The sequence below is a fragment of the Miniopterus natalensis genome, chromosome 10 (genome assembly GCF_054644295.1).
Source record: "Miniopterus natalensis isolate mMinNat1 chromosome 10, mMinNat1.hap1, whole genome shotgun sequence".
In the NCBI taxonomy this organism is placed as follows: Eukaryota; Metazoa; Chordata; class Mammalia; order Chiroptera; family Miniopteridae; genus Miniopterus; species Miniopterus natalensis.
In genome coordinates, this window is record NC_142090.1 from 38,760,719 (window position 1) to 38,776,430 (window position 15,712).

The window sequence follows — 15,712 nt, forward strand, 5'->3', positions numbered from 1 at the left end:
CCTTCCCCCCATGAACATTAATAGAATTATGCAAATTATGTTATTATGCCTTGTGTTTATGCTACTGTCCTCCACGGCAAAAGGAAACGGGAACAACATGGCAGCCTGAAAGAAAACGTGCTCTGAAATTCTCATTAAGCTATTACTTTCAACCATTAAAAAGACAAACTCTTTAGACCTTATCTCATAAGTACAGATTGCAGTTCTATTCCCTTTCTTTACTCTCACTCCCTTTTCAAGAGAAGGTGGTAGTGGAAGGTAACAGCCCAAAGACAGGCAGAAAAGGAGAAAGTGTGATAGGCAGAGAATGGATCTAACAGGAACTGAAAAGGCAGACCCTAAACACTCAAGGGCACCCTTCCTCTTCAATACAATGTATTGATTCCCTTTAGAAGACAAATGGGTGTAAAGGTTAACTACTTTTTCAGACCTTAAGCTTACCTGTTAAGGCACTTACTTACCCTCCCCTCCCCACCCCACCCATATTTTTCATATAAAACCCACTATTTCATTTGAATGCATTTTGCTAGGTTATGATAATCTGCAGAATAAAACAAAAATAACATTGACCATTTTTTTTTTATAAAACTGTTGCATCAAGAGAAAGGTTGTGTTTTATTTTCTGAAATGAGCACAAAGTACACCTTTCACAATAACACTGAAAGCAGGTGCAAAGACTGACAGTGACCTTTGACTAAAGGTAGCTTTGTAAAAAGAAAAAATACCAAATAAATCAGTGCCCTTTCTGATTGTTGTAAAACTGGAGAAGGGAGGGGTTCGTTGTTTGTTACATAAAAGTTGGTCCAAACTTACAAAAAAAAAGCACAAATGTGCATAGTTCAGATCTGCAAGAGGGTCATAAAGGACTTTTATGTCCCTAATATTAGCATCCACTTAAAACTGCGAGAATACAAAATAAAACTGTTAACTTGTGAAGATGTACAATCAATAGATCTAGTTTTTAGAACAGCATGAATTTAAGCAAAGGTTTTGTTTTGTTTTTTGGTCTTTTTAAACTATCGTATGCAAGACCCTTTCCACATAAAAATAAAGCTGTTGTTGAATTAATATTATTCAAGTCTCTTGGATTGCTGCCTTAAATTGCAGCTAGAAAAGTCTTTCCAGATAAAAATGATGTGCCTGAGGAAAAACTGATACTCAGTATGGTAGCCCTCTGCCTCGACCTCTGCCAGCTGATGTGCTAATGTGTCCCCTGTATCCTTGTGAATATCCAGGTCCTTGGGCAGGAGAAGTCCAGGTCTGTCCATGCATGAGGCTGGGGCCGCCTGGGTTTTCCTGTAAGGTACCACCATAGTTATAGTTGTGCATCTTTGCTGGCAAAGGATGAGTACTCTCTGGCCCTGTGGAAGGGTCACTGCTGTTCGCCAGGACTGCAATGGGGCCATGGCTATATTCAAATCTATGGTCTTTGTCTCCACTAAACAACATGGGACCAGTATTGAGGTAAATGTCTCCATATCCAGCCACTGAACCAGGAAATGACTCAGAAAAGGCAGAAGGCTGAGGTGGACCACCAGAATGAGATGAAGTAGTACTGTAGTTCTCCAAAGACTGAATATCTGAGTTTCCAATGAAGCTACGTCGTTCCAATGGTAGAGCAGAGCTACCTCCTAGACCATCATTACTAACATAAGGAGCAGAAGAGAAAGAAGAGGATCCAAAATTGTCCTTGTAGTCTGAAGTGGGTACATAAGTGTCACCTGCCTGGTAATCAATACCACCTTCTCTTTTGGGATCATCCTGGGGCTGATGCTGAGCAAGCAGCTGTAACAGGGCTGCTTTCACTCCAGCATGAGGGTCAGTTAACGAAGAACTAGTGGTGGGTACATGCTGGTTTTCTGTCCGATAATCCAGATCTTCTTCAGTGACTGGTGGTGGTTCAGGTGGTTCAGGAGGTCGTTGATCAGGAGGCAGAATACGAGGCCGGTCTGGTTCTGGTGTGAGCTCTAATATCCTCATGTCTTGGTGCTGGATGAGGTCATTTTGCTCTAAGTGAAAAAAAGTAAAAAAGAGTCAAAATTTACTGTGGATAAAGTAAATGTTCAAAATAGTTAATGTTTCCTATGGATGGTCCTAAAGAGCATTAGAAGTTCCATCTCTGCCTGCCCCCTAAGCCCCCTCTCCAAAAGAGAAAATAAAAAAAGAAAAATTAAAGAAAAAGGAAAAGGTATTTAAGTCCTAACTTTGCCAACTACCATTTAAGTCTATGGTGACCAAAAAATTGTATTATATTTGACTTTTCAAAGGTATCACATATATACCTGTTTATTGCTTGAAGAACAAAAGCTATTGTATATGCAAAGTTTCTGCCTTGGTCAATCACCCTGTTGTAGTTGGAGTAAAAGATTATTTCTTAACCACAGGTTTACATGAGAAGAATCTATGACATCTGGGATAGGTTAAGTTATATCACACATGGATAACTTGCTAAAGAATCAGTTTCTAGCACTAGCCAGTTTGGCTAAGTGGTTAGAGCATCAGCCTGCAGGCTGAAGGGTCCCCCAGTTTGATTCTGGCCAAGGATATACACCTCAGCTGCAGGCTCAATCCCTGGCCCCAGTCAGGGTGCGTGCGGGAGGCAACAAATCGATGTGTCTCTCTCACATCGATGTTTCTCTCTCTTCCCTTCCCTCTCTCTCTGAAAAGCAATGGGAAAAATATCCTCAGGTAAGGATTAAAAAAAGAATGAATTTCTAGAAGTAAACAGACTAAAAAACTAACAAGACTTGAGAATTTTCAGACATCTCCTAGCAATGCCACTAAACAATACACATTAGAGATAACCATCAACAGCAAGAAAACAGTGTGAACACAGCCACATTAGTGGTCTATTATCTGCAAACTCACCCGATACTGGAGTGCCAGGTTCTGGAGGTGGCCTGAGTTGTAACGATGCTGCTTCATGTCCTGATCCATTTTCCCTTTCTTCTAGTAGTACATCTTTCTGCTTTGACTGCTGAGCCTTTATTAACTGAGTCAACAGAACTGCAAATGCACTCTGCACAGCCGCCTGGGCAGCATCAGTCTCCACTTTAGGCTGGACGCTCTGAGAAGAAGGCTGAATTCCTCCCAATGGTTTTGAAGACTCCTGCTGTGGTGTTGATGGATCTGTCTGTTTTTCACCTGTTGCCAAAATTCCAGTAGGAAGGTTTATTTTATTTAGCTGCTGTTGAGTCTCAGAGTTTACCTTAATGTTCAACACTTGGACAAAATCAGCCATATTAACACTTGTTTTAGATTGTAGTAGGTTTAGCAGAATGGCCAATTCACTGTGGTTTAACTGCTGTCCAGGGCCTGTTTTTACTAAAGACAAAATTTGCATTAATTAGAATTGCCATAATTCACAGCTGCCCCACCCACAAAATGGTTCTGTATGACCATATGAAAATGTCCATTTGTAGGACAGTGCTTAAGAAACACTACAAAAAGGGAATCTCAGTCTAATTTAATTTCATGTGCATTTAAGATGTAACTGCATATAAATTAAAACCAAAAAAAGGGAACAAACTGTGGTCCATTTTGAATAAATTATCTTTAGGGGTAAATACCTCAAAAGTAAAATCAAGACTACCACTAGAACCTCATACTATAAATATAACCAGGAAATGTCACCTGTGAATGGGAACTGGATGATGCTGATGATACAGTGTCAGGTACTTTCTAAGCATTTTATATCCTTTATTACTCATAATATAAGACATATTATTATTAGCCCCATATTATTAGCCCCATTTTTTTAATGAAGAAGAAACTGACATCGAGAGAGACTTACTTGTCTAAGGTCATAAATTCTGTAAATGGCAGAGTTGAGATTTGAACCCAGTATTCTGATTCCAGAATCTTTACTCTTAACTAATTGTATTGCTTATCTGAAATAATGCTTATTATCTAAGAACCTAACCTAACCTTATATATTTTTTTAAGTTTATATTTTATTTTCTTAATTGAATTTATTGGGGTGACATTGATTACATAGGTTTCAGGTATACAATTCTACAATATTTCATCTGTAATCATCCCAAGTTAAGTCTCCTTCCATCTTATATCTGTAGCTATTTCAAACTAGGATGTGGTAGACTCTTTCATAATGTGTACTTTATTCAAGTTACTTTTTTTAATTTTAAGTCATTTTGGGTAAAGATATTAACTCATCACCAGCAAAACAGATTCAGTTGTTTGTCTTTTTCCAATTTTCAGTTTAGACTTGTGATGGTTTATACAGGTTTTTGTGCAAGCTAAACTGAATCATGTACAGGGGTGGGCAAAAGTAGGTTAATAATAATAAATAATTCAATAATAAATAAATAATACAATTATAAACGATATTGCATACTCACAACTGTAAACCTACTTTTGCCCCCCCCTATATAACAACACAGCTCAAGGGCATATAATGCAACATACGTTAAGTGATATTACAGATAAGTAATTTCCATAACCAAATAATAGAAGAAAAACTCGGAAAGATGAAAACTGATGATTAATGCTGTCTTTTTATAGTCTCCCTTTATAGATTTTGAGATACTTTTTATTATTTAATATCATTTTTAGATTAATTCAAATCAAACTTTTCCAAGTTATTCTTATGACCTGCAGCACTAATAAAGAACAAAAGTTGATTACTACACCCCAAGCGCGAGTTTCTCCTCATTTTCCCCTTTCATTTCTCTAACAGAGGCAGTCCCTGTGTGAGCTCAGAGAAGTACTCTTTTAACTATGGTGTCTCCTCTTCAGATGTGGCATTTCCTTATTTCAAGACACTGATTAATGAAGAAAATTAAGCAGAGGATACATTCCTATTTCAAAAAGACAGAATTCTCACTTAATAGTTTTAAAAAAAGGAAAACAAAAAATAAAACTCTCCACCATTAATAGGGCTGCTAATTATGTAGATAAGAAACAAGAAAATGAGCCGAGAAAGGGCAATTCATTTTTCACCAGCTAAAATAGAGTGAAATAACTAACCTCTATCCCACTAGGTTTGAAAGTAGAGTAAGTACAGTTCCATGAATAGGCGTAGAAATAAAGACCTGATAGTCTTGTTAAGGAATATGATAACTTTAACCTGGGACAATTGACCACCATCCAAATTTCTTATTACTGATATCTCAGATCCTGTTTCAGTAGCAGATGATATATAAAACATGTAACTTTACCCAGCTGACATGGCTCAGTGGTTGAACATCAACCTATGATCCAGGAGATTGCCGTACAATTCCTGGTCCGGGAACATGCCCAGGTTGCTGGCTCCATCCCCAGTAAGGGGTGTGCAGGGGGTAGCTGATCAATGACTCGCTCACCATTGATGTTTTCTCTCTCTGTCCCTCTCCCTTCCTCTCCCTTCCTCTCTCCGAAATCAATAAAAACATATTAAAAATATGTATATTTTTAAATAAAACATCTAACTTAAATACAAATTAAGAGAACTTCCTATTATTTCTCTTTTGCCTTTCTCCATATTTTACACATTTTTAACATGAAAAGAAATATTGAACTTGACGCAGATAGTCTTCATAGTGTGTACAACAGATGTGTTTTCCAAAGCTATGTATATCAAATATTTTCATATATAAGGGGAATTCACTTTTTCAAGAAATTCTGAAGAACACTTCTCTACAACAAATAACAACTGCTGCTGGTTTTTAAAGTAATATGTATCAACACTTTAATGTAGTTTGACCAAGATCAAGTATGAGCTTGCAGATTATATGGGGAAGCATAAATGATAATCTTCCTCAAGCTTTCTCATCTAATCTAGTCTATATTTACATTCACCACCCAAAGCTCAATTTGATTCACAGATCTGCGATCATCAATTAACTCATCAACCAATATTTACTCATCTCTTAATACATACTAGGCTGCTTTTTCATGTTTAATAAACTACCACCTCTACACACATACACACATATACAGGCATACCTTGGAAATACTGTGGGTTTGGCTCCACACAAATAAAGCAAATATTGCAATAAAGCAAGTCAACACAAATTTTTTGGTTTCCCAGTTATGCTTACACTACACTGTAGCCTATTAAGTATGCAATAGCATTATGTTTAAAAATGTAATAGACATACTTTAGTAAAAAATACTGTATTGATAATAAAAGCCAGTGACCTTTTTGCTGGTGGAGGGCCTTGCCTCAATGTTGATGGCTGCTGACTGACCATGTGTAGTGGCTGCTGAAGGCTGGGGTGGCGGTGGCAATTTCTTAAAATAAAACAGTGAAGTTTGCTGCATCAACTGACTCTTCCTTTGAGTTTCTCTGTAGCATGCAACGCTACTTGATAGCACTTTACCACAGCAAAACTTCTTTCAAAATTGTAGTCAAACCTCTCAAATCCTGAAGTTGTTTTATCATCTAAGTTTATGTAATATTCTGAATCCTTTATCATTTCAGCAATCATCATAGCATCTTCACCAGGAGTAGATCCTACCTCAAGAAACTACTTTCCTCTACCATAAGAAACAATTCTCATTAAGTTTTATCATGAGATTGCAGCAATTCAGTAACATCTTCAGGTTCCACTTCTGCTTCTAGTTCTCTTGCTTTTTTTCCACCGCATCTTACTTCCTCCTCTGAAGTCTTGACCCTCATAATAATCCACTGGATTTGGAATCATCTTCTTCCAAACGCCTGTTAATATTGATATTTAGAAATCTTCCCATGCAATCATGAATGTTCTTAATGGTATACAGAATGGTGAATCTTTTCCAGAAGGTTTTCAATTTATTTTGCCCAAATCCATCAGAGGAATCACTATCTATGGCAGCTATACTATTACAAAATGTATTTCTTAAATAGTAAGACTTTAAAGGTGAAATTATTCCTTGATCCATAAGCTGTAGAATGGATGTTGTGTTAACGGGAATGAAAACAACATTAATCTCCTTGTACATCTCCATCAGAGATCTTGGGTGACCATGTGCATTGTCATTAAGCAGTAATATTCTGAAATGAATGTTTTTTTGCTGAGCATTAGGTCTCAACAGTAGGCTTACAATATCCAGTGATTCGTTTTGTTGTCCCATTTATAAAGCATAGGCATAACAGATTTAGCATAATTCTTAAGGACAGTAGGATTTTCAGAATGGTAAATGAGCATTGGCTTCAACTTACAAGTCAACTTGCATTAGCCCTTAACAAGAGTTAGCCTGTCCTCTGAAGCCAGGCCTTGATGTCTCCTGTCTAGCTATCAAAGTCTTAGATGGCATCTTCTTTCAATATAAGGCTGTTTCATTTATATTGAAAATCTGTTGTTTCTTAGCTAGATCTTCTGGATAACTTGCTGCAGCTTCTACATCGGTACTTGCTGCTTCGCCTTGCACTTTTATGTTATGAAGACAGCGTCTTTCCTTAAACCTCATGAAGCAATCTCTGCTAGCTCCAAATATTTCTTCTGCAATTTCCTTACTTCTCTCAGCCATCACAGAATTGAGGAGAGTTAGGGCTTTGCTTTGAATTAGGTTGTTTTGCTTTCTTATCATTCGTGTGTTTACTAGATAGTACTTTTAATTTCCTTGAAGAACTTTTCCTTTGCATTCACAACTTGACTAAGCTGGCCAAGAGGCCTAGCTTTCAGTTATTACCACTTTCAACGTGCCTTCCTTACTAAACTTAATCATTTCTAGCTTTTGTTTTAAAATGAGATGGGTGATTCTTCCTTTTACTTGAACAATTATAGGCCCTTATGAGGTTACTGATTGGCCTAATTTCAATTTATTGTTGTATCTCAGGCAATAGGGAGGCCCAAGGAGAGAGGGAGATGTGGTCAAACGGTCAATGGAGCATTTGTAACACATGCAACATTTATCAATTAAGTACGCTGTCTTATATGGGCACTGTTGTGGTGCCCCAAAACAATTATGATAGTAACATCAAAGATCACTGATCACCACCCTGGCTGGTGTGGCTCAGTTGGTTAAGCATTGCCTCATGCACCGAAAGGTCACCAATTCCTGGTCAGGGCACATACCAGAGTTGCTATTTGACCCCGGTTGGGGTGCATACAGGAAGCAACCAATCAATGTTCCTCTGTCACATGGATTTTTCCCTCTCTCTCGCTCTTCCTCTCCCTCTAAAATCAAGAAAATATATCTTTTTTTTTTTTTTTAAAGATCACTGATCACCATAATAAATATAATAATTAAAAAGTTTGAAATACTGTGAGAATTACCAAAATGTGACTAGTGAGTAAATGCTGTTGGAAAACTGGTACCAATACACTTGCTCAATGCAGGGTTACCATAAACTTTCAATTTGTGAAAACTGCAATATCTATGAAGTGCAATAAAGTGTAGCACAATAAAACAAAGTATGCCTGTATTTATTTCACATCAGTCTCTGTCTTCTCTCTCACACACACACACACACACACACACACACACACACACACACACCCTCCCCCCCCCCCCCCTAAATCTTAATGCTTTCTGGTTTCTTGTGGCCAAATGAGGGAATGGATTCCATTTCACATCAGTCTCTGTCTACACACACACACACACACACACCCCCTCCCCCCCCCCCCCCCAAATCTTAATGCTTTCTGGTTTCTTGTGGCCAAATGAGGGAATGGATTCCATTTTTTAAAAAGTTTACACTGAAGAGATGGATTTCTCATGAAGAAGCTTACTCTTACAAACAGATTGAGTCAGAGGAAGAAATTTAAGTTTTCCCAAAATATCCTTCTTTGTCAGCCTTCAAGTCATTTTTGGCACAAAATCAGATTCTAATCTTTGAGATTCTATAATATGATGGGAAATATATTAAGAGTAACTGCTGGGGATATTATAAACAGTACAAAAGAGACAAAAGAGCTACTATTATAATTTTTAGCTGTTTTCTTATATCTTTCGTCTTCTTTAAGTATTCACAGACATTAAATGCTGAGCCTCAGTGACAACAGTGTTAGTAGAAGACCTACTGATTCCTGCACTAGGAGGAAAAGGGAAGTAGAGAAAACTGACTAATGGCTAGTCATATGTAATTTGAGGCCTTCTTCATAAGTTAATCTTACCTTGAGATTACTTAATATTGTGGCGCCAGTACCAGCAATACATCTGTACTGGCACAAGCAAATAACAGGAAATGTCAAGTTCGGTGATTAAGCCTTAATGTTCAACTTTTAACCTCAAATGCTTTAGCACTGGAACAATATAATCAACAGTAGCCATAAAACAACTGGAAGCATTACTGACCAGGTGCTACATTTGAGTTGCCCTGAGATTTCAGCTGTGAAGTTGGCAGCACACCCTGGGGTGTGTTCGTTCTGCTGTCATCTAGGCCCAGGGACAAGTCCTTTCTGGGAGCTTTAATTGTGGAAACATCATCAGTCATGCCCATCTGCTTCTGCCTTCTTCGTTTTTTACTCCATAACTCATGACAGTCTTGCCATAAAGGAAGGCTGGAAAAAAAGAATAAAGTTGTTCATCAATGGCATTTCTTAACAAAAAAATACTAATATTTCTTAACATCAAAGCTGCCTCTCCCTCTCCCCTACAAGTCGTTCTTGAAAAATTCACACATAGGATTTATAAATTGTTCCAATAAAAATCTGCCTTGATGTCCCACTTCCTTTAGGACTTCACCTTTACAAATAGACAACTGTTCTGTAGCTTCTGAATAATCAATAAATAATCATTTATTAAAACTATAATGAACAATGTATGGTCATAAAAGTAGGTTACAATTATCCTTGGTGCAATCTTTTAAAAGCCAGTTCTTATCACAGTACATTATACACTGAATAAGATATGAAAAAAAAACAAAACAGCAAAAAATATGCCATTTGCAGAAACTAGACTATAGAGAGATGATTAAAAAGTACTAAAGCTAGGATATAATACTTGTGAAAATTTTCTAGTAAAAACTTTTAATTTTTTAATACCCTCATATTTGCTTCTGTAAACAAATGCTCTAGAATTAAACTGATGTAGAGACATTTCAAAAATAGGCTCATTACTTATCAACAAGTTCTGAATAACTAGCAACTATCATCAAAATTACTCTCAATTATGAAACAACTCTACCTAAATGTAATTTCATAAACCTGAGAACAGTGCAGAATAACTTTTGCTTAAAGAAAAAAACATAAATATTTGATTTATAAATGTTTTCTTTTTACCCTAATAATCCAATGGGAAGTTATTATTGTATCTATCTAAAGATGAGAAAATTAAGGCTTGGAAAGGTTAATAAACTTGCCCAGAATAACTACAAATTTCCTTAAGAAGCCCAGACCTGATGATATATGTCTGCAGTCTTGACCCTGTATATGGTTTCCTCTAAGGATATAAGACTTTTTAAAGGGGAACACCTGGAATTGTTTTAAAAGAATTTCTCTATCCACATGTTCTTTTTCTAAAACCCATCTTTGAGAAAGGCCTGCACATTCAGCAAATTCTTTCATACCTCCTCTTTTACAATTACCCTTATCTCATGTTATAAAAGAAAGGCATATGCAACAATATGGTTGAATCTTAGTAATGTAATATAATATTAAGTAAAAAAAGGTCATTCCCAAAAGATTACAAACAAGCATGACATCCTTTTATAAAATTCAAAACAACTAAAATTTAAAAATATAAACTGTTATGAGTACATACAGATGGCAACAAAAGTATATACAAAGGAAAACAGGGATGATGGGTACCTCAGGTAGAGGAAGGCAAGGGGATATAGGTTGTGCGGTAAGGTGTGTGGGGGGGAAGGGTATGAGATGATTAAAATAGATTATTTTGAAGATTCTAGCTTTCATTTCATAGGCTCATAGCTGCTTATCGACATCATTTAAAATAACTAATTAGATTAAGTAACTAAAGGAAAAAAAAGAGAGCCATGCATGGACCAATGATGAGTGATATAAGGATATGATTAAACCAAGTCTATGCACCTGAGGTCCAAAAACAAAACAAAGGCATACCTCTCAGCCATCTTACTATGGTGCATTGCCTCAGCGTGTAAAAACCTCCTGGAGTAACAAACAAAGGGACAATTTGAAATATTGATATTGGGAAGCTATAGGCATCATAATCCCTCCAAAGCCTTTCCTCTCTTTTTTCTCCCCACCACCGCTTCTCTCTCTATGAGCGTGTGCGTGCGTGCGTATTATAAGATGTGTAGCCTTAGTCACTGTCGAGGTATTCTGAATTCAGATTACTGCAGTACTGCAGTAACGGCAGTGATTTTACTTCCACCACCCAAAATGTTCAGGGAACACACAACTCTTACAAGAGTCCCATGAGAGTAAAGCAAAGAAATATACTAAAAAGGGCATTGTTCCCTCCCATAATTTAAAGGTAAGAGATTCTTTATGGATGATTCAACACTCATCTCTAGGAAAAGATAAACATCACTCAACAAATAGGTAACAGAGTATGTTAGTGATGCTAACTTATACAGATGTACTAGGAATGTTTCCTAGGATAAACACATTTTTATGTACTTTTCTGAAGGTTCAAATACTGGCTCAGCCACTTATTTACTGTCTCATTATGCAAATAATAACCACTGTAGCTCAGTTTCCCTGTCTTTAAAGATGAGAGAATACATTATGGGGTAGAGGTAATACATGTTAATATATGTAAGTGCTCAGACATGGTTAGGCACTATATTCATGTTTGTTCCATTTATCATCATTCAATAAGGTAGCTTAAAGTTATTTTTATCAAATACTTATTCTAATACAGTTGGATGTTTTACCTTATGAATTGTTTAATGCTTTATACTTGCTATTAAGAAAAAAAGTTATAGGCTAGCTGCCATTCTAATTCATTTTTAAGCAATATATACTTTTTCTCTTTTCAATAAATACCTCAGAAAAGTTTGACTGGACTTCTAAAACAATTAATATAGTTATTTTGTGTTTTGTTTGTTTTATGCCACTCTCATTTGATTATTCCTAAAAAATTAATCAGAAGAGTTTAGTACATAAACATATTTCCTAAAGGAATACCATGCCTTCTTCATAGTCCTTAGCTCATAGACAATTTATAACTTTATTATATATTACAAAATGAGAGGTAATATTGTTTATATAAATTTATTTAAATATTAAATTGACATCATTATGATTTTGACCCTGACTGCTTTAGTGATTTCTCTAACAAAATTTGATGTATCCCATAATTTATTACTGGTTTACAGAATTTTCACCAAAATGTGTATTAATGTTTATTTTTAATGAAAAAAAATGCAGTGAGGTATGTTCTGATGAAAACTGAATTTAGGTGTTATAGCTGACAATATGAACAGTGCAGTCAGTTTTCATAAATTGAATGGGATACATCTACAGTTCCAAGATTTTGACAAAAACATATATTTTAAAAATGCAATAAACACAATTTAAGAAACTGATTGACAAAGTAGCACTGAAATGACATGCTGACTTCCTAATCTTTTCTAAGCATACTGGATTGAACAAATACTAAGAAAAGAAAAAGTAACACATATAAGAAGTCATTTAATAAGTATTCATAAAGCTTCTTTGGTTTGCTTTCCCAAAATTTGAAAAATTCAATGATTAATGACTGAATAACATATCCTTTGGCAAGTCAAGTGGTTTCCAAGTCTTTACTGTCAAAAAAGTTAAAGGGGTAAAAAATTTTAAGTTTACATCTGAAAGGACATTAAAATATTTTTTTTTACTGTTTTTATTGCTTTTAGAGGGATGAAAAGAGAGTAATAGAGAGAAACATCAGTGATGAGAGAGTGTCATTGATCGGCCACCCCCGCACGCCCCCCACTCCCCCACTGGGGATCAACCCTTCAAACCAGGCATGTGCCCTGATGGAGAATGGAACTTGACCTCCTGGTTCACAGGCTGACACTCAACCACTGAGCCATGCCAGCCAGGCTCATTAAAATAATTTTTTATGACAGACTACTATGTGATTTTGGGGACATAATGAGGAGAGAGTTTAAAACTCAGTGATATAACTATGACAAAAACTCCACCTATTCTCAAATGCATGTTTACAAGGGTATTTATTAAAATAAAATTAATGTGGAACTTTGTCACATTCTAGAATAAGTACTATTAATTTATAGATATGCAAATTACATGGGGGGGGAAATCACCCCTATTTATTTCAATAGGTTGCATTTCCAACAAAATTTAATATTTTTTATTTCTTTTCTTAACTAAAATATGTACTATTAATATTTGCGGTGACAAATTAATCAAGAATAAAAAGAGTGTTGCAGTCAGATTTTAAAAATCAAATTTCCATTTATACGTATACATATATTTGTTTTAAAGATATATAATAAGGTAATCAGTATAACACTTTTGAGCAAAAATACATATTGCATTAAGAACCCGCAGAAGCAATATAAGTTCAAAAGGAAAAAAGAACAATGTTGTCCAACCCACATGGCTCAGCAGTTGAGCATCAACCTATGATCCAGGAGATCGCTGTTCAATTCCTGGTCAGGTGGTTAGGGCACATGCCCGGGTGGTGGGCTCAATCCCTAGCAAGGGGCCTGCAGAAAGCAGGCAATCAATGACTCTCTCTCATCACTGATGTTTCTATCTCTCTCTCCCTCTCCCTGAAATCAATAAAAATACCTTAAAAAAAAAAAAAGGAATAATATCAAATTGTTAGTTTCTTCATACATTTTCTAAGTGAATGTTGGTGAATATAAAAATGCTAAGATATTTTGGTTCCACTCAACATATTTTTAAGAGTGATATAACTGTCCCATTTAAGTGTCAACATTTATGATACACTGAAAATTACATCTTTTGCAACTATTTAAACCCTTGATTTAAAAAGTTTAGGTGTTGCCCGGCTGGGCATGGCTCAGCAGTTGAGCGTCGACCTGGGATCCAGGCGATTGGGGTTTGATTCCCGGTCAGGGCACATGCCCGGGTTGTGGGCTCAATCAATGACTCTCTCATCACTGATGGTTTCTATCTCTCTTTCTCCCTCTCCTTTCCTCTCTTTGAAATCAATAAAGATATATTTAAAAAAAATAATAATAAAATAAAATTTAAATAAAAATAAAAATAAAAATAAAAATAAAAAGTTTAGGTGTCACCCGGCCCTCCAGGGCTCAGTAGTTTGGCATCAATCTATGATCCAGGAGATCAAGATTCGATTCCCAGTCAAGGCTCATGCCTAGGTTTCCGGCTCGATCCCTAGCAGGGGGCATGCAGGAGGCAGCCAATCAATGACTCTCTCTCATCACTGATGTTTCTATCTCTTTCTCCCTTTCCCTTCCTCTCTCTGAAATCAATAAAAAAAATATTTTAAAAAAAAGTTTAGACGTCAATTAAAAAGGTACTTCGAAAAAGTTTTACCAGAATTCTTTCATGTGTACTACTTAAACCAAGAGATCAACTTAGTATTACCAATAATGGAAGAAAAATGACATTATATTCCTCTTGATATGATACAGCAGGAAGCACACATTACTACCTAGGTAGTAAGTATTCTTGCGAAAATACATATGTAGATATATCTGCTCTAATTCTTATCATGAGAAAGCAATTAAAGCCAGATTTTAGAATGTTTTATGAAACAGCTAGCTTAGACTCTTCAAAAATGTCAATGTCATAAAAATCTTCCCCAAAGAGTGATTAAAGGCTGAAAAGACAAGACAGTAAATGAAATATGCAAGCTCTGAATGAGTTCCTCTTTGACTCCACCCTGGGGGGAAAAAAGGCTATAAAGGAAATTATTGCAGAGAAATTTGACTATGGACTATTAGATACTACAATGTTAAATTTCTTATGCTTTATAATGGTACTGTAATTATACAGAATTAACTCCTATAAATGAAGTGTCACTTCCACAATGTAATATTCAAACAGTTCAGACAAAAGTTTATACAGAGTGCTAAAACAAATATGTCCAAATATTTACTAACTGTTGAATTCATTGTATTATTTTTTCTATTTTAATGTAAATGAGAATTTTTTTTTTTTTAAATATATCTTTATTGATTTCAGAGAGAGGAAAGGAGAGGGAGAGAGAGAGAGATAGAAACATCAATGATGAGAGAGTCATTGATCGGCTGCAGCCCACAACCCGAGCATGTGCCCTGACCGGGAATCGAACCCTGATCGCCTGGATCCTAGGTCGATGCTTAACCGCTGAGCCACGCCCGGCCGGGTGAGAAAATTTTTTAAATCAAAGTTGAAAAAATTCTTTGAAGGGATACTAGAGCCAAAGTTTCAAGACTGCTAATATCTACTGATAAGCAAAACAAACAAAACCCCATAAAACAATTAATTCAACAGTGAATAATTTAGGTCCCTCAACACGTCAGACAATACATCCTTTATGCCTTTCAAATCATCTCCACAAAGGCTATTCGAATACAGCAAAAACTTAATGACACTGAATACAATGGTCTCATAGAAATATAGTAAGCCCAATCTAAGTGATAAGTGGAAGCGTCAGGATTTGAACTCCAAAGCCCATGTCTGTTCATTTACAATATGCTAACTATATTACATGGAAACATCTTATTATTATACGCATAGACTTGCTTTATGATGCTCATCAGCATTTTTAAAATTAAGAAAATCCCTACAAAGTTTCTAGATCTTACCAAGAACAACCAAATTAACTGCTCTGTCCCGTCCCCTTTCCTCAAATCAATCTTAGAGAAATTACAAGAACCACAAGAGAGTCAAGTTTCAAGAACCCAGCTATTCTAACTCCCAAACTCTACACATTCCAC

At 36.0% G+C, this 15,712-nt stretch overlaps 1 protein-coding gene across 2 annotated transcripts in view; it reads right to left on the reverse strand.

The window, feature by feature from the left end:
- Positions 1 to 596: 596 nt before the first annotated feature.
- The window catches only part of CDK13 (cyclin dependent kinase 13), a 125,290-nt gene continuing 110,174 nt past the window's right edge, over positions 597 to 15,712 (reverse strand). Inside the window, exons 12-14 of one of the 2 annotated variants that reach the window (XM_087821078.1) lie at positions 9,220 to 9,425; positions 2,869 to 3,144; positions 597 to 2,009 (exon numbers count right to left, since the gene is read on the reverse strand). In XM_087821078.1, the coding sequence (XP_087677204.1) occupies positions 1,159 to 2,009; positions 2,869 to 3,144; positions 9,220 to 9,425 (1,333 nt within the window). In that variant the 3' untranslated portion in view covers positions 597 to 1,158. Of the gene's footprint in view, positions 2,010 to 2,868; positions 3,325 to 9,219; positions 9,426 to 15,712 lie in introns of both variants that reach the window. The other variant, XM_087821077.1, reaches the window with a different exon arrangement.